General features: G+C 41.0%; 1 protein-coding gene across 2 annotated transcripts; it reads right to left on the reverse strand.

The window, feature by feature from the left end:
* Positions 1 to 1,364: 1,364 nt before the first annotated feature.
* On the reverse strand, positions 1,365 to 18,342 carry trmt11 (tRNA methyltransferase 11 homolog). 2 transcript variants are annotated; one of them, XM_064342700.1, is made up of 13 exons: positions 18,187 to 18,342; positions 17,747 to 17,812; positions 17,578 to 17,651; positions 17,284 to 17,365; positions 17,106 to 17,198; positions 16,744 to 16,878; positions 16,429 to 16,585; positions 14,981 to 15,061; positions 14,428 to 14,592; positions 13,984 to 14,056; positions 13,483 to 13,617; positions 5,970 to 6,090; positions 1,365 to 1,746 (listed from the first exon to the last, which is right to left on the reverse strand). In XM_064342700.1, exons 1-13 carry the CDS (start codon positions 18,262 to 18,264, stop codon positions 1,603 to 1,605), a joined length of 1,404 nt encoding a protein of 467 aa, XP_064198770.1. In that variant the 5' UTR covers positions 18,265 to 18,342; the 3' UTR covers positions 1,365 to 1,602. The 2 variants fall into 2 exon arrangements, with proteins under 2 accessions (XP_064198770.1, XP_064198762.1); XM_064342692.1 differs by having other exon boundaries at positions 5,964 to 6,090.
* Between the last annotated feature and the right edge of the window lie 34 nt (positions 18,343 to 18,376).

Consider the following 18,376-nt stretch of genomic DNA (forward strand, 5'->3'; position numbering starts at 1 on the left):
AAAAACTTTCACACTTATCTAATAAGGCAACATTTCTTATGACCAAAAGGTTACTTTGGTCTCGGCTTTGTTAGCAATGAAACGATAACCTGACCTTGTTAAAACACGAAGTACAAATAGACTTACTCTGACTCGTTCTTGGTCGAAACGACATAACATACGAGTTTGCGTTGAAAGTTTGCCTAATACCACTACGGTCTGTCAAATAAAGGCTATGGTCTGGCATAGACCTTAGACACTTGCTGTTTTACTTGCACCGTGGGACAGGATAATTCCATTCACTCATGGTCGAGCAAGACAAACATCGAGCCGCTTTTGCTGCGACATTGATTTACAGCTCATCTCCTTTCGGCAGTGCCGTATTATTAGTGAAAACACTTGGAGCACGAATCTGGCCATCTCGCCCAGCGGAGCTCCGTGCGAAGCTGAGCTCCCACGGCAGCACGCAATGTTGTTCCAGCCGGTGGGCAGCGCCAGCACCCGGAGGTCAAGCTGACCCACGAGCTGAACCTTCAGGCTCTCAGATTTGCTCCTACGACTGCTGTGGAGCTGTTGTTCAACTGTTACACAGAAAGGTAATTTGCTGTGTAACATTCTTTTAATTATGCCTCGTATATTTACTTTTTGAATCAAGGAACTTTCTCCATGAAGAACTCACCCGTTTCAAACACATCTGCCATATTCAACAATTCATTCTTACTAATCTCAATCCTGGCCAACTTTCATTATTCGTTTTTTAAAAATGTGATTAACATATTTTAAATTATTACAGTTGCTTGTTATAATAATACCATTTATGAAGCACCTACTGGGATATACATGCAATGTATAATGTAATAGGGACAAGCCCCCGCCATTCGTATTTAAATGGCTGTTTGAACAACCATTTTAAATAGAGACATTCAAAAATGATTAGTCAGTTGCCTCCCAGTATCACAAAACCCTTCACATGAAGCATGAAGCACCACTCCACTGTAAAATATGAAACTTTCTTCTGTCCTGAAAAAGGGTTTCTGAAGGTTCCAGCTCCTATGAGTGGAGCTGGCTATATATATTCTCCTTCACCAGCGGTCTGTTTGTTTGTGGATTGTTTTCTTTTTTATAAACACACTCAGCAGGCCTCTTTTCCCCTTCTTTTCAAGCCATTTCCTCTTCCCAGGGATAAGTGTAAACAGTCCTTTCACTCTTATACAGACTGACTCCTGAATAACTGCAGAGGGCACAAACCCCTCCCATCCCCCAATTCATCTCTCAATATCGAGTATACCTCAATATTCTAATTCAGACAAACAATTTGAATGCATCCAAAATGCTGAAAGTTTGAGTGACTGTATTTGAATAACTGCCAGTGCAGAGCTGATAGATTCATTCTTTCATGTGATTTATTTCTAAACAGTCACAAGAGGAAGGGCACATCAAATAAAAAAGAACTGTACATGTGTTCTATATACATTTATAAATGTTCCCTTGTAATGATGCGGTAAAATTCAAACAAACAGTCCATTTAAAATGGAGGTGCAGGTGAAGCTGATTACAGCATAAGCATTCCCTCCTCCACCTCAGTCAAATGTCCAACTGCCACTCAGGCATCCAGCAGCCTGGTCAATTCTCCTCCTTCGTCTGTGTTTTGCCCTCATCTTTCCCGCTCCTCTTGGTGATCCCACTGAAGTACTTTTCCCTGAAGGCGTTGTGGCCCTGGTAGGGACTGTAGCGGGAGTCCTGGAGCAGCAGATGTTCATCCAAGTCCTGCAGAAGTGAGCGATAACCGATCAGAAACAACCAACTGCCAGTCAAGAAACAACCACCTATCAGAGCTGTGGTGTTAGAGACAGCGGTAGGATGGAAGATGGTTTTAATGTGCTTTTCTGGATTTCGATTTAATTAACATTGTGGAGCAGTGGGCAGAGAAGCATTGAGAAAGAGTTGCCAGGGACTAAGTGGAAGCAATTTAAAAGAAGCCAGACAAATAGAACATAACAATTACAACAGTTCGCAACGGTCCTTTCGATTGGGCAAGGCACATAAAAGAACAAAATAATAAAGTTTATTTATTTATTTTTCCCCAGGTACTAGAACAAGTGCACTATTGAATAAATTCTTCTTGGATACCTTCCCTTTAAGAGCTTACAGCCTTGTGTCACAAATGTTTGTGAAGTGGTTAATTCAGTGTTTCCCTTTCTGACTGAGAAACCAAATCATTATGTGCTGCCTGAGAGCCCGGGGTGTTCTACCCATGTGGGTTAGGGTTAGGGTTAGGGTTCCCAGCACCTGCATCTTTTTCCCACCAGCTTGGCACACACGCACACACACATGCACACGTAGGCACGCCCACACACAAGTATGTACACGTGTGCACAAGCATACACTCACATTTAGGCACTTGCAGATGTGTACACACACTCATACATACACACAAGAACACACTGAAAGTGTGCACACTACTGAAAGACGCACTCGGCTCACGGTGCACACGGGGGCACTGTCTGAACCAGGATCAAATGATGAAAACAGAGGGGAGCAGGCGGAGGACAGGGAAGAGAGAAAGAGGCTATGTGGCCAGAGAGTGCAGAATGAGAGCACAGAAAAACAGCAGATGTCAAAGCTGGCGAGTGTGTCCCTTGTACCTGATACAGTTCAGACTGATACAATTATTATGGGGCCAAGAACCAAATGTGCACTGGCACCCTATTGTTATTGTTCAGTTATTTTTCTCCTTGTTTGTTCTTCCCACCACTTTGGGAAAATGTCTATAAAATCCAGTTTATCAAAAACTTATTTTTGGCAAGGTCCTAGATTCTTGGCTGGTTAATCGCCTGGATGCAGTCTATCCCCAGTCTGAGTTTGTCTCATAATGCCATTGCCATTTTTCAATCGGCATAACAACCATACCAAACCCTGTTTACAGCATGTACATGCAAGATGTGAATGTGATCTGATGAAAAACACATTTTCAACGTACAAAAATGACTCACCAAGTTACTCACACATACAAAGCACCGTCTGTAAATCATTAATTCAAGCTATCAACATCTAGGTCTGCCATTAAAAGTACTGAGATCAAAAGAACGCCAAGTTACAAGAAACAATATTGCTATCTTACCTTACACAAACTAAACAAGCTGTATTCCAAAGCAATGCTACCCAATGCTGCCTAAATTGTTTAAAGTAACTTGGCCCTATATATGTACCTTGTATATACATCCATTGTGTGTGTGTATCTGATGTTTTTATTGGCTGATGTACGTAAATGTCCAACGAGGACACACATTCTTTGTGGACCTGGAGCATTTGTGATGACGTAATCAGGCAGGAAAAAGAAAAAGAAGGAAAAAAGCAAAATCCCATAAGTTTAGGGCTATATAGTGTGGATGTGTGAAGTTGTTTGTGAATTCTGTCTGTTGAAATTGGGTCAGAAGTTACATAAATTAATGTTTTTAAGGGCTGAGAGTCTGTGGTCATTGAGGTTATTTTTGTAGGGAACCCTGAAAAGTGCCAAACTCTCGATGCTGTACAGGTATGGGGCATGCCTGCCATCCCAATACATAAAACCACTGAATCTGAAAAGTGGTATGAATGTACTTTCTGACATATCCAAGCATGTTTTCAGATTTAAATATTAGCTCTTATGAGAAGAGTCATCTCTGCCACACCTCTGCCAGTAAAGATAAGAAGCAGGCTTATATTCCCAAATTTGCTAGGTTTATATGTACTGACTAGAGCCCGACTGATGCCAGATTTTTGGGTCCGATGCCGATCCCGATTTTGGAGAGTCCTAGCCCACCGATTACCGATGTTTTCACCGCTATTTTGTCAAAAAGTGCAACATTTTCAAATCAATTTGAAAAACTTATATTTTATTAAAGTTTCTATATTTAAGAACATTGAACTTATAAGCAAACAAATAAAAATAAACACACAAAAATGTAAAAATATATATATTTAATTTAATATCATCTTTAAGTGTGTGAAATCAAAATAACTCCACACCTTGCTTTTACTCCTTTCTTTTCCAGCCATCTATAAAAAAGTAATTTTAAAAAATCCAGTTTCAAACATGTATTTTTATGAATATTATTATTGTTGTTGTTGTTGTTATTAATTCGTTATTATTATTTCTTAGTATCTATTCTCAGTAAATTAATTATATTTTCTTATTTTATTATTCCTACTACATGATCTCAAAGAGTAAGACTTTATCTAGCGAGCTTCCCTGTCCATAAGAATTCGGTGGTGAAAATAACTACAATGCGCTCTGACGCGTGACTAGATGACACACACTCGCTCGCAATAACGCATTAACTATTGACACAGCCTCATTATTTCTCATTATATAATCTCAGTAAGTTAAATAAATTATATTTTCTTATTTTATTTCTACTACATGATCTCAAAGAGTAAGACATTATCTAGCGGAGCTAATGAGTGAATCAAGTGTAACGTTAGATGGAATTAAATTGACTGGATGAAATGCGTGAAAAAAACTAAAATGCGCTTTCCTGCAGGTTACCCGAGACAAAGCTAGATAACATGGCTTAAAATGACCCACGTTAGAAGTGTTTTATCGGCGTTTTTACTGTCTGGTTAGCTTGCTACGATGACGCGTGACTAGATGACATTGCAATAACGCGTTGGCTATTGACACAGCATCATATAGTAGCTAATATCATTATCTCAGATAAAAAACAAATGTGTGATGCATTCAATCACCATTTTACTTTGGCTGGTTATTTATTTGAGAATACAGCGATGTCCTCTGGAAATGTAGATCCTACACTGCGTATGTGCTCACTGCCACTTCATAAAGGCTTGCTAGTCAGCTAGCTTGCTAAAGTGAACCAAATATGTTAGCTAGATTGCTCGCTTGATAATGAGGATTGATAAACATAGTGGTTGTATAAACGCATTTAATTAAAAACTTTCACTAAATATACATACCTTTATTGCGGCAATCGAATCTGTGCAGATAAGTCTTGCAGTGGAGAATATTGGATGAGGCACGAGTGACAAACGTCTTATTACAGAAGTAGCGCGTCAGCTGCTGCAGTTCACACTTGTATTAGAGCTCCCTCTACTGGATAATTCTAGTAAATAGCAATTACAACGTTCGAACAGCAATTACAACGTTTTTGTTTATTATACTTATTTAAACATCGGGACACATCGGCTGCATAACTGCCGATCCCGATGTAGTCAAAAAAGTCAAATAATGGCCGATATATCGGCCAAACCGATATATCGGTCGGGCTCTAGTATTGACATGTACAATGGAAATTAGGGTTGTTCTCTGACTTTTCTAAAGGGGAGCACACGTTCTATGACTTAACACAAAAACTTTCCATTACTGTACCCCAGGATAGGAGGTTCTGAAACACTCTACTCAGGAATGGAAAATAAATGTGCAGATGATGGATGTGTTAAATCTATGCTTAGCGTATGTGTCCCAGGTTTAGAAAGCAGAGCTGGAGACAGATGCCAATCAAGACAGACTAGCAGGTTGTGTGTGTATGTGTATGTGTGTGTGTGTGTGTTATGGGACCAATTTGGGGCTTTGAAGTGAAGTGGTTGTCAGATTCAAAGATGGATTATTTTCCATACAAAGTGTGATTAAGTCATTAAAGTGTAATATAAAAAAGTGAGTCAGGCACAGCCAGATGGTGAGGTTTAGTGAGGCCTATCAGTGTGCTCTGTGACCTGCGGATATACAAAACGTGTCCACGTGCATGCAGGCGCACACACACGCACTCCCTCAAGCATGATACACAAAGGCATATAATGGCATTAACTTGTGCACACACATCTTACACCACATGCATATTACATAAACCGTACAGCATGCATGCACATTCTTTCTTAATACACAAAATATCTCACGCCACATACCATTGTATGTATTGCAGTGTATGGATATGCTCTCTCCAGTACATATACACAAAACCTCTCAGGAAAAACACTGACCCACATACACTCACCTCCATCTCCCTGGTCTTCTCCATGGTGATGAGGCGGCGTGAGGTGTGGCTGGAGAGGGTCTGTTCGCAGTTACTGACGAGACTGAGACAGGGGTGCAGGGGAACCATCTCCTCTCGGTACCTGCATCACACACCCCCCCCCCCCCCAGGGTTAGGGAGTGTCTCACACTGCAGTGGCGTAACCCACACTTATCATTTGGGGGTGTCCTCCCTCCCAATACCATTCAGTGGTATTACCCACACATTAATTCAGAGATGCAACCATGTTACGTCTGTATGTTTTCCCCCCTTGATTCCCTCCCCTAGTGTATCAATGCCTCTAATGTGGTTGTTGGTTGTTTTTTCTGGGTGCATGTTTTGAATCTGTACTCAGCGTCAGCAACAGAGTGAAGTCAATTGTTTTGCTTTGATAGTAAGGTTTAGAATAGTATAGAACAGCAGCCTGTGGAATACTTTTTTTTTTTTTGCCTTTTTGGCTACTTTCATTTGTGGGGAAGCCAGTTAGAAAACCTATTCTTCAAAGGAGAACTTTAAGCTGTTTTTTTTTTCTTGTCTTTTTTCCTTTCCTCTTTTTACCTGTGGTCTACAGTGTCCTCATTTACTTTGGTATAATCTTGTTTAAATAGTTTGGCTGCTGATGTCATTTTTGCCAGTATAAACTTTTATAATCCTAATTAAATTACTGTGTCGCCTATCATTGACAGTGTTTTTCGGTGCTTTTTGTGGCAATATCTTAGTATTAGACATTCTAACTCCTGGTTATTGTAATGGTTATTGGGTTTTCGAGTTGTAACAATCCCATATTAGAAAATACGCCTGAATACCCTGCCTTATTTCTAACAGTTTCTGCTAATGTTTCCCTGGCAATGGGGATTGACACTACTATGTTAGAGCATTTTCTCATAACTCATAAAAATGGTCTAGCAGGGCTTTTACAGTTGTTATTGTAACTTGTGTTACTACATAATTCTAAAATTTGCACATATATTTACCATGACCAGATACGCTAACAATGCATAAAATAAATACATGCATCTAAGGAGTAGTCCTGCACCACAGGCCCAGTTTCTGAGATTAAAGGGATCACTTTCTGGAGTTTTTACATGATTTCAATTTTTGTGTCTTTTCTAATGGACTGTTTTGTGCAGTAAGGGATATTTTATATTTTTACAGAAATTCATGATGACAGATTTATAGTGGCTGGTATAGAGACACTATGGGAATTGTGGTCTAAAGCAAGAAAATGCAATTCAAGTAACTCCAAAGTGGCTTGTACAGTGACTTCATGTTTCCAGAGGATGCTCCTACGAACAGGTAAATTTTATAGCATTTATTCACAATTATGAACATATATATCTTGCTTTTATAGGGTACCAGTATTTCCTTGCTTTAGACCACAAACCCCCTAATACATGTCATCGTAAAGCTGGATGCTCATCAGAAGCATCTCTAAAATGTCCTTCAATGTACGCCAAACGGTTGGAAAATCAACAAATATACACCAACACTGAAATAGTCTCAAAGAACAACGGAAAGTGAACTATCTGCATAATGTATTCCTGAAACATGAAAATGCATAAAGCAAAAGCATCACTCTCACTGTCCTTGCCATCAGAATAATCAGAAACTGAGCCTTCAGAAAGCATTCACCCTCCTTGAACGTTTTCAGATTTTGTCCTGTTACAGCTTAAGACTGTCATGCATTGTAATATTTTCCTCTTCACCAACACAATAAATTTAACGCATTTATGATGCAGGTTCAATGCTTTGTAGGCCTTTGGCAGCAATTGCAGGTCTGAGCTTTCTTGGGTATGACTCTATGAGCTTTGCACATTGAGATTTAGGAATTTATCCCCATTTTCCCATGCCAATTTGCTCTAACTCTGCCGACGGAGAACAATTTTCAGGTCATACCACAGATCAATTGGATTTAGGTTTGGGGTTTGGCTGGGCCATTCCAGAATACCGACTTTGTTTTTAAGTCATTTCTTTGTAGTTTTGCCATGTGCTTTGGATCATTGTCCTGCTGGAACATGAATCTTCACCCTAAATGGGGATCTTTTTGCCACATGAAATATGTTTTTCTCAAGAATGTGCCAGAATTTGGCTTCATCCATCTTGCCGTTAAGGCAACAAGCTTCCCAGTCCTTCCTGCTGAAAACTCCATAGCATGATACTGCCATCACCATGTTTGACGGTAGGGATGCTACTAGGGTAGCGACGGGCTGTGTTTTGTTTGCACCAAATATGTTACCTTGCTTTCAGGCCCAAAAAGAGTTAGTTTCATCAGACTACAACACCTTTCAGAGCCTGTCACAAGGCTTCCGGCAAATTGGCCTTTCCCAGAAGTGGCTTCCATCTGGTCTCTCTCTCAAAAAGGCCAAATTGGTAACGTGCCGATCTGGCAGTTTCTTCCAGCTAGCCACTCCAGCTAGATCTCTGCAACTCTGTCAGTGTTGTAGCTGGATAGTTTCTCTGACAACAATCTTTCTTGTCTAGTTGCTAAGTTTGGTAGCACAGCCTGACCTTGGTTTTGTGTGGGTGGTACAGTATTTTTATTTTTTATTTTATTTTTATTGAAATCAACATTTTTGGACCTCGTTAACATAAACTACATTTCCAGAAGTATGTGGACACCCCTTCTAATTAGTGGTCTCATCTATTTCAGCCACACAGGTGCTAACAGGTGCATAAAATCAAGCATGCAACCATGCAATTTAAATTTGACAAAAATTGGCAGTAGAATGGGTTGTACTGAAGAGCTCAGTGACCTCAATTCGGCACTTTTATATGATGCCATCTTTCCAACAAGTCAGTTTGTCAAATTTCTGCCCTGCTAGAGCTGCCCAGTCAATAGTATGTGCTGTTATTGTGAATTGGATATGTATAGGCGCAACAACAGCTCAGCCGCTAAGTGATAGGCCACACAAGCTCACAGAACAGGACCGGCAAGTGCTGAAGCGTGCAGCGCATAAAAATCATCTGTGGTCGGTTGCAGCACACACTACAGACTTACAAACTACCTCAGGAAACAACATCGGCACAAGAACTGTTCGTCAAGAGCTTCCATCGCTGAGCATCCATACACAAGCCTAAGATCACCATGCACAATGCCAAGCATCAGCTGAGGTGTTGTAAAGCACACCACCACTGCACTCTGGAGCAGTGGAAATGCGTTCTCTGGAGTGATGAATCACGCTTCACTGTCTGGCAGTCTGACAGATGAATCTGGGTTTGGCGGAATGCATAATGCCAACTGTAAAGTTTGGTGGAGGAGGAATAATGATCTGGGGAAGTTTTTTATGGTTTGGGTTAGGCCCCTTAGTTCCAGTGAAGGGAAATATTAATGTTACAGGAAAACCTTCCCAGAAGAGTAGAGGCTGTTACAGCAGCAAAGGGGGTCCAACTCCATATTAATGCCCATGGTTTTGGAATGAGATGTTCAACAAGTACATATGGGTGTGATGTTCAGGTGTCCACATACTTTTGGAAATGCAGTGTATTCAGTGTTATCTCTAAAGAAAATAGAATAAACCCGGCCCAATTTAGGTTGTTAATATAAAAGTGGAAGGGAAGTGAATGCTTATCAATTAAGAAATGTTCAGGTTTTTATTTTTTAAATAATTCTGAATACATCTATATACTTTTATTTCATTTTGAGTGACTAGGAATAGGAATTTAATACATTTAATTAAAATACATTTTAATTTGACTTTTCACAACAACAAAAAAGAGAAATAATAAATAGGGAGGGGGGGTGTTTAAACATTCTGAAGGTACTGTATGAATCAATGAGCATTATTATTTACAAAAACGGGGAACAATACTGTGCAGTTAGGAAGAAACCCATGCTTGTTCAGTTTCTGTACTTGGGTTTATTATTGAAGTACTCTGTATTCTTAGTGGTGGTGCATGCGTATCTCGAGTTGAACCTTAGCATCGCTGTCCCCAACTTCCACACAGACTCAGTCAAGCTCCCTGTTTATCTCAGACATCACCATGGACACAGACTGTCTACTTGCAATACACTATGCTGCTTGTCAGCAATGTAACCAACCCTGGTCTCTAATTACTCCCCTTCCCCCTTCCCCAAATTTCCAATTATTTCTTATTAAGCCACCACCGTATACACAAAATGGGGTTTGAAAAAGAGGCAGACATTTCATTTTTAAGGAAATTACATTTGATTCAATAATAAACAAAGACTGGTCAGGCCAGATGGATGAAATTTGGGATAATGGATGGGCCTCGTCGATAAAGTTGTGTCTAGAGACCTGTGGACAAAAATGGGATACAGGCCTCTGTGATGAGGTTGGGATATGGGCCTGGTGGATGCGATAGGAGAATTAGGTCTGGTAAATGAAGATGGGGCATGCGACTGACAGATAAGATGGAAGACATGGGTCTAGTGGAGGAGGCAGGGGCAGGGGTCTGGTGGAGGAGTTCTGGATATGGGCCTGGTGGATGAGGTGGAGAATGGGGCATGTAGGAGCAGGAGTTGGCAGCTGCAGTAAAGCCTCATGTGTGCCCTGTGTGTCCGAACATTAGGACTCAGCTTGCTTTATTATTGGGGAAGAAACAATGTGGCTAATAGCTCCAGGCTGGGAGATAATGTGTGTCATTTTGCACAAGAAAATAAAGCCTCAACAGGAAAAGTCTAAATGTGTCAAAAGTAAAGACAACAGGGCTGCTGGACGTGGGAAGACTTAAAGTTGGGTAGACCACAGGATTCGTTAAAATGCAGGGTAGCACAAGGTGGCAGAAGCCTCACAGCACTGGAAGACTTAAACCTGCCAGGAGTCCCAGTGAGCTCATCCTCCTGTTTAAATGTGTATTTTGGAATATCCTAGGCACAGGTTTTTGCTGATGGTAATGGAAGCCTTTGTCTACTGCACACCTCATCCCAAACCCACCAACACCACCATCCTATTTCTGTTTGTAAACAACTTGTTGCTACCCAGTCACAAGTCCGCACTTTATTCAGCAAACATTCTACATTCAAGACACTGGCACCCCCTTGTGGCACACCTGCAGAACAGCACTGCACTGCAAGAGCTTTGCGTGACTTCAGGATAAGCAGCTGAACTGTGGACCCAGGATCAGTTTAAGCTTCTATTTCAGAAGAAAGTGTGCCAGTAAAACATCACTACAGCACACCCCTAGAAACCAGGAAATACACCCAGAACCAAATCACCTCCAGAAGGCCAAGATAATATCTTGAAAGAAATATTCTGCCTAAATGGATGCTCCCATTGATCACGCCTGCTAACCTCCGCACATCTACAGAAACTCAGCAGTCTCAAGCCAACAGTATGTTCTTTTCCTTCAGAAAACTCATAGCTCAAAGACAAAAAGCAGATGTACAGATACAAGTGATATAGATATATGTGTCCATTGCATTTGCACTTTGACCATAACATTGTTTGGCTGTGCACTCTGTCCTGGCCTCTGTTGTAAGTTTTGTGTTTACATTAGTCTCAGCTGCGTGTGTGTCTCGTTCATCCGGTTTGTCATCACATTGCCATTTCCATCTCCAGTTACTCGGATTTGAAATTCACCAGCGGAGACTAGCTCTTTGAATTTGTGCTCAGTAATCACGTGGATTGTGATACTTTGTTGACTAGACTGACCATATTTTGTTTGACTTCCGATTCTCGTCCCTTCTTGTTTGTTTGCTGATTAGATTTCTTGCTTGACCATTGAGACTTGTACTATTCAATTTCAATTTTCATCTAGCCCTTCCGGTTTGTTTGCAGACTGGATTTTGTGTTCGACCACTGACTTGTTCTATTCAACCTCAAGTCTCGTTTTGGCTGCAAAGTGACTATGGTTAATATTCCCAGCTGGATTAAATCCTTCCATCAAGACACTATTGTTATTTTTCCTTTATTATTTTTGAAGGTGACTGGGTGGAATTTTAAATCTCTATTGGGGGTACACCATTCGGAATCTAGGTCTCAGCCTGCAGATTAAGTGTCCCAAAACTCAGATTTTAAAGTCACCCTGCATCTGGCAAGCATTCAAAGACTAGCCAGGTTAGTTAGTTTTGGATAGAACAGATAGGGACCGGAGCTGCTCGTTTAGACGCACGCACGCACACACACACACACACACACGTACACACACACACCAGCACAAGGCTGGGTGGTCAGTGCAGGAATTCAGGCCCCCCGCTATGGTCCTGTGCTGCATTAGTTGCATTCTGACACAGTCTGTCAGGACGGCATCTTATCTCCTGGACTCATACAATGGATCTGTCAGGCCCACGATGCGGTCGCCCATGGCCCGGCCAGGGAAACCAGGCTTCTGTCATCGCAACCGTGAACAAACAGCCCAGCCGAAACCCGACTCCAGGCCCTGAGATGGGGGACGAAAGCCCAAGTACCCAGCATAAAACAAACTAGCCCACCGCGACCTTCCATAAAAACGCACAAGAAGCCACTCCTCTAGTGCCGTGAGTCATACCACTTGGACAGCCAAGGCACTTTGGAAAATCTACAGATTCAGCTTTTTAAAGGCAGGGGAAATCCTATCCATGGCCATGGTGTGTCACGGGGGGTAATTGCTGTGCAGACTGAGCTGTAATTATGCTTAAAAGGGGCTGACATCTCCCCTCTGTGCAGTCACCTCTGCTGCCCTGTAATCTGTAGCAAGAGAGCCATCCGGTCACAGCTGACGGTGGTTCGGAGAAGCTATACAAACTAACCAGGACACCTGCGTGCTGGCTCCTGTTTTGACGATGCCTGTAAAAACATAGGTGTATATATAACTCGCGGTCACATGATCATGGTATTGCTGGGACCAGCCTCTGGAGAAGCTTGTAGTCCAGGAAGAACCATAAGAATTTCTGACAATGAGAACAGGCAATTGAGCAAATCTTGGCCTCATCATCCACCATAAACAACATTCACCCAAGGACATCAATTTTTGTATCAGACCTGGGTCAAATACGTATTTGTTTTGGATTCAAATACCTTTCTATGCTTCACTGATCTTGTCTGGTGTATTAGAACCAATGAAATACTCTCAAAAAGTGCAAACCTCACCTCCTCGTCATATTGGCAGGCTCAATTGAGCCAGGCAAGATCAACAGAGCACAGAAAAGTATTTGAATCCAAAACAAATACGTATTTGACCCAGGTCTGGTGTGTGTATGTGTGTGTGTGTGTGTGTGTGCGTGTCTGTGAGAAAGTTGTATCTCAAGAGAAGAAGCCAATTTAAGGTAATGGGGGAAAAAGCACATCGCCCAATGATTTGTAACCTACATTGGAATCATATCATACATCTTGATTCAAATTATCATGCAAATAGTTCTCACAGTTTGATACTAATCCCTGAGCACTGGTACTGGACAGTATTCAGGAGATGCAAGAGACCTGCCCACGTCTGGGAATTTACTACTCCCAAATAACTGAAAGTAGCTTCCAAACAAAATCACTTGTGTCTAGATTATGAAACCAAAACACAACAGTGTCCACATAGCCACACGCACCATATAAACACATATACTCACTCTGGCCTGTAGATTGGCAGCCAGTACACCAGCCTTCCACCCATCACCAGGTGACGGGCCGCAAAGTTTAACAGATCTCTGAAGATGTCACTTAGATGGTACTCCATGGAAACAGGGACGTGACTATCTCCACAGCTACAGGGGAGGGATAGAAACAGCAAAGACACATCTAAAGTCAGCCATAAAACCTGCCATTTGCAGACACTGTCACAGTGTGTGTGAACTTGTGTCAAAAGGTTGAGAAGACTGTTTCACTCTGAAATGATTCCACTGAGCTCACAGGTTTTCACAATATCATGCACATATTATTAGGTGGATATAGGCTGTAGGTATGTAAAAAAATAGGTATTCAGCTTGTGTCACACAATATTTGAGATGCTTTCAAAAAAGCTGATTCTGGATCAGTTATTGGAGATGAAAGTACCCAAAGAATACACGGCAACAGAATCTCCTGTGTGTGTGTGTGTGTGTGTGCGTGCGTGTCCATGTGCCCACACTCACAAGTCATCTGAAGGTTTGATGATCTCCTTCTGGGACCCTGTTCTCCTTGTAGATTCACGAATACCATAAGGAGCTGTCACAAACAAACAAACAATCAATCAATCAATCAATCAATCAATCAATCAATCAATCAATCAATCAATCAACCAACCAACCAACCAACCAACCAACCAACCAACTGAACTATTTTACTCACAACTTTTCAGTTAAAATCAGCTTTGGTTAATGAGAGTCAGATTCAAACAGGCCAAAAGTTATACAATTCACAAGTACAAGCCAGACAATATACCGGAACTTCAGCCTCAGTTTTTTATTTGTGTAGGGGTTAAGTCAGAGAAATTTAATTGGCAGGGAGAGAAGTGAGGGAACTTTAACTTGAATCACCAAAACAGGAATGTATTTTATATTAATGAAGGAAATTACGGTTGCTAAGAGAGAACGTACGGTCAGTGATGATGGCATCGAATAGCACCCCTTCCCTCCAAATGGTTTTGGAGGCGTCTGATACCAGAACGTCCAGGTAAAACCGTTCCAGCCCATACTGACGAAGGTTTGCTCGAATGTTCTCGTCTGGACCTCTCCATTTCTGGTTCTTCCTGCTTGCTTTTCCTGAGAAGGTGTACATTCCCAGTCAGAACCCCCAGTCTTAACATCTAAGTGAACACACCCATTGTCAAATGTGTTATTAACATAGTCAACTGTCACGCTGGACAAATTAAACTAACCCAACAGCATACCGAGTGTTAAACAGAGTGCTGATTATGCTATGATTGTGCTAGAAAAGAGAATTAAAACACAGGATGAAACACAAACAACAAGTCTGAACTGGAGTTACACCAAAGTTAGCATAAAGACATACAGAGCTGTGTCAACTCCTAGACAGAGTTGCTGCTGATTTAAACGAGTGGATATTCAGAAACACCACGATTAAAAAAAAGATCATTTTAAACTAAATTTAAATGCCTGTTAACTTAAAACATTCGGCCCAGTGTCTTACCAATCCCGTGGATTGTGTTATAATCTATGTCTGTCCCGCAAACATATGCCCCGAAGTGCGAGCAGGCCACCAGGAGGCTACCTGCAAGGGAAACACCACCTGTGAGAGTCAGCAAGGATGGCTGTTGCCAGGTTACAGATGCTAGTTATGATGTAGCAATGGCCAAACTGATGCCTGATAATTGACACGGTTGCCATGTGATTGGCACTTAGCCAACTTCACTCACTCACACGCAGAAGCTGAAACACACATGCCGTGTGGGTTCAAAAGAATACTTTCACACCAAATTTGGTGGTAAACCACATTTGGGCAACAGATCACACATTTCACTACAGCAGACTTTTTCATTATAATGCAATAAGAAGTTCTAATGCAAGATTTTCATGCAGAGAAGACAGAACACTAGAACCACAGCCAGGGACGGCTTATTGTGCATACTGTACAACTGACCAATGGCTGAAGTGCTACTCAGTATTAGTGATTATGCCAGAAATCATCCAAAATAATCAATTTACAAAACAAATACAAGGCAAAAAATAGTACAGTGCACGGTTTTAGTAAAACAAGGAACACAGACATCTCAAAATCATTCACGATCAGAAGTAGGGTTTTTGCCAGTCTTCTGCCAGTTCTTTGGGTTAATCTATCTAATCCTTCATCACAGAGGAACTCATTTTTAAAAGAACAACTGTTACGCCTCCCTACAACCGCAGCACTAGGCAAATGGCAAAATGCCCCTTGACTCCAAATGTACCAGTGTGTCTTCTACTAAATTCTTTGGGTCCTATTTAGGTGTCAGTGTGGTGTTTTTATGGTCATAGTGATGTTTATTTGATATTCAAATATATGTTGAATAGGGGAAAAAAAACATTTGAATTGTTAAAATTAATGTTTTAATATGTAATCACATGTACACACTAAAAAACTAACTTATTCCCTGTTTCAAAATATAACCTTGTGCTTCTGATGGACCCTGTCTTTGCACTTGTGCATAGAACAGCTCACTCACGCTCACACACGAGGTAACAACATGGCCAAAAGTTGGAATTAGTGATGGGAGCTTTTGTTTTTAGTAGCCTTCTGGTGAACCCACAGAAATGTTCTGCAGGTGAGTCTCCGTTCATTCAAAACTTGTTTGTTTGGCTCACTCATACATTGGTTCACTAGTTGAAAGAATGTTTTTCCTGTGAGTCTGCTTTCTTTTTCCTGCTTGTGGACATAACCGGCACAGCAGGAAAAAAATGAGGCTAATTTTAGCTATCCATGCACATTTTGCAACAGATATTTGAACATATTTAAATCTCTGTTGTTTTTTGAAATACAATATCAAATTGTTGGTCCAATTGATAGCCCTAGTGAGGTTTAGCACAAGGATGGTTTTAAAACTCAAAGTCCTGTTAAGACAGTATCTCCCTGACCCACTCCTACCGTATGAATGGACCACTCACCTGTCCCAACAAAGGGGTCAAAGACCAGGTCGTGATCTCTGACCCTTGCATGATTGGCCATAATGAAGGACAGCCCTGCATCCATGCTGGTATTCCCGATGAAGTGCCTTTTCTTCACACTGTGGGAGCGGATTAGTTCCCGCTGGCCGTCTGCAATCTGGGAACAGGTGAAGGCAAATGCACTGAAGCACCAGATCTTTGTCAGAGCTGGCACCCGGTCCTCTTTCCCAGAGGAACTCAAGCTAAAAGCATTATAAATGGAAATAATATGCCTAACGATCAAATCAATCAACAGCAAGATGCTTCAGCACTCACCCATCTCCCAAAATACACACAGAAGGGTTCCTCTGGTATGTTATTTGGATCAGTGCCATAGTCTTCTAGTATACAGAAGATGTGATCTGGATTCTTCAAATTCACCTTCCCTTGGAAGGGCAGGTACTCCATGGCCTATGGCAGTTAAATTTTTAAATGCTGAAAAAAGCTTACAATAGTCCTAGAAACAAATACACAAGCAAGCCGTAATTTCAACCAAACCTGAAAACCTGAATTGTGTAACACGGCAAAGCAGGGCGAGAGTAACAGTTTCTCTCAAACATGCACTCACACACACTGTATGACTTCATCCACTCATTTGTAGACTGATCTAGTAAAATATCTCCTGGCATTACACTCACATCAATCTTCTTGATTCTGTCTGTGAACTCCAGGGTCTTGTTGAAAGTGCAAACATTTATTTTGTATGTTGAGTCTTGCTGCAGAAACGGAGCCTGTGGATAAATTATTTGAAAATACATTTAAAGTTAAAATGATGATGTGGTTTAAAAAAAACCCTGAGAGAGTTCTCTAACTCACCATATCCTCTGTAGGATATTGCTCCAGGGATGACTGCAGTTCAACGTGTGTCCTTCCACAACCCCACAGTTCAAACACAGATCTAAGGTGGAACAAAGGTGCAGTAAGCATCTTTTTGCTTTCATATCAGAGGATTTGGTTAAAAATATGTATTGCTACAATCCACAAATTATACTTGTGCATCAGTAATAACGGGTTCGGAATACAAATATCGCCCAGAAAGTGCACAGTATAACGTTGGATATTGTCTCACTTCGTTTTGATGCAGTTATTTTATTTTAAAGATACACTTACTTCGCGCACACCGTTCTGGTCATAATGCTCCGCACGTCCGCCTCCGACACATTTTTGAGTTGCCAAAACGGAGACTTGCGTGACGAGCAACGAGGGGAAAAACAGACTTGAGTAAATGAATTATGTTGTTGCTCACGCTTGAAGGTATTTTACGCAGTAATTAATTTACCTTTTCATTGAAGTCTTCAGCAGGACAGAAATGTTTACCTCTGAGAGACAGCAGCGCTTTGATCTCCTGCGAGACATGATGACAACATTATAGTCCATCATCTGAATACTGCCTGGCGTTCTTTTAAACTTTTATTTAGTTAATTTATGTACAAGTAAGTTATCGAGTGTTTTTTTAAAAAAATTAAAGAAATTTGCATAAATTGGCAAGTTAAGTTATATTGTAAACGAACTCATTTTCGATGGTTCATGTTTTTCCTTCGCAGCTACGAAAATGTCTTAACTCTTATTTCTTATAATGCCATGCTAATTGGCTAACACCAACACTGCCTTGAGAAAGGGGGAAAACTTTCTCTAAACAATAAAATAAACACATAAATAGGAAATCCACAAATATGGCACAGCTGGAATGTATAATTTTGAGAACAGCAATTTACATACCGGCAGTCTAAATTCAACATTATCTTGTGCTAGATGTAGTAAATACTGCCTGCACGCCCTGCTACAGTGTAGCGCCATGTTTACTGTCCTATATAAAATGTTTCCTACTAGAAGCGACGCTCTTGTGAACTAGGTTCCTACTTTGACAAGAAACTGTTCTCACTAACCAGGGCTATATTGAATAGGCTAC

The sequence above is a fragment of the Anguilla rostrata genome, chromosome 1, assembly GCF_018555375.3.
Source record: "Anguilla rostrata isolate EN2019 chromosome 1, ASM1855537v3, whole genome shotgun sequence".
In the NCBI taxonomy this organism is placed as follows: domain Eukaryota; kingdom Metazoa; phylum Chordata; class Actinopteri; order Anguilliformes; family Anguillidae; genus Anguilla; species Anguilla rostrata.

Bases quoted from the DNA above. Each gene is read 5' to 3' on its own strand.
- trmt11 (XM_064342692.1), bottom strand. From the start codon at position 18,264: ATGGCGCTACACTGTAGCAGGGCGTGCAGGCAGTATTTACTACATCTA. The intron at 16,586-16,743 runs GTGAGTGCTGAA...ACCTGTTCCCAG, and splicing joins GTGTGTATTTTGGGAGATGG to ATTGCAGACGGCCAGCGGGA. The intron at 14,057-14,427 runs GTACGTTCTCTC...TGTTTGTGACAG, and splicing joins CGATGCCATCATCACTGACC to CTCCTTATGGTATTCGTGAA.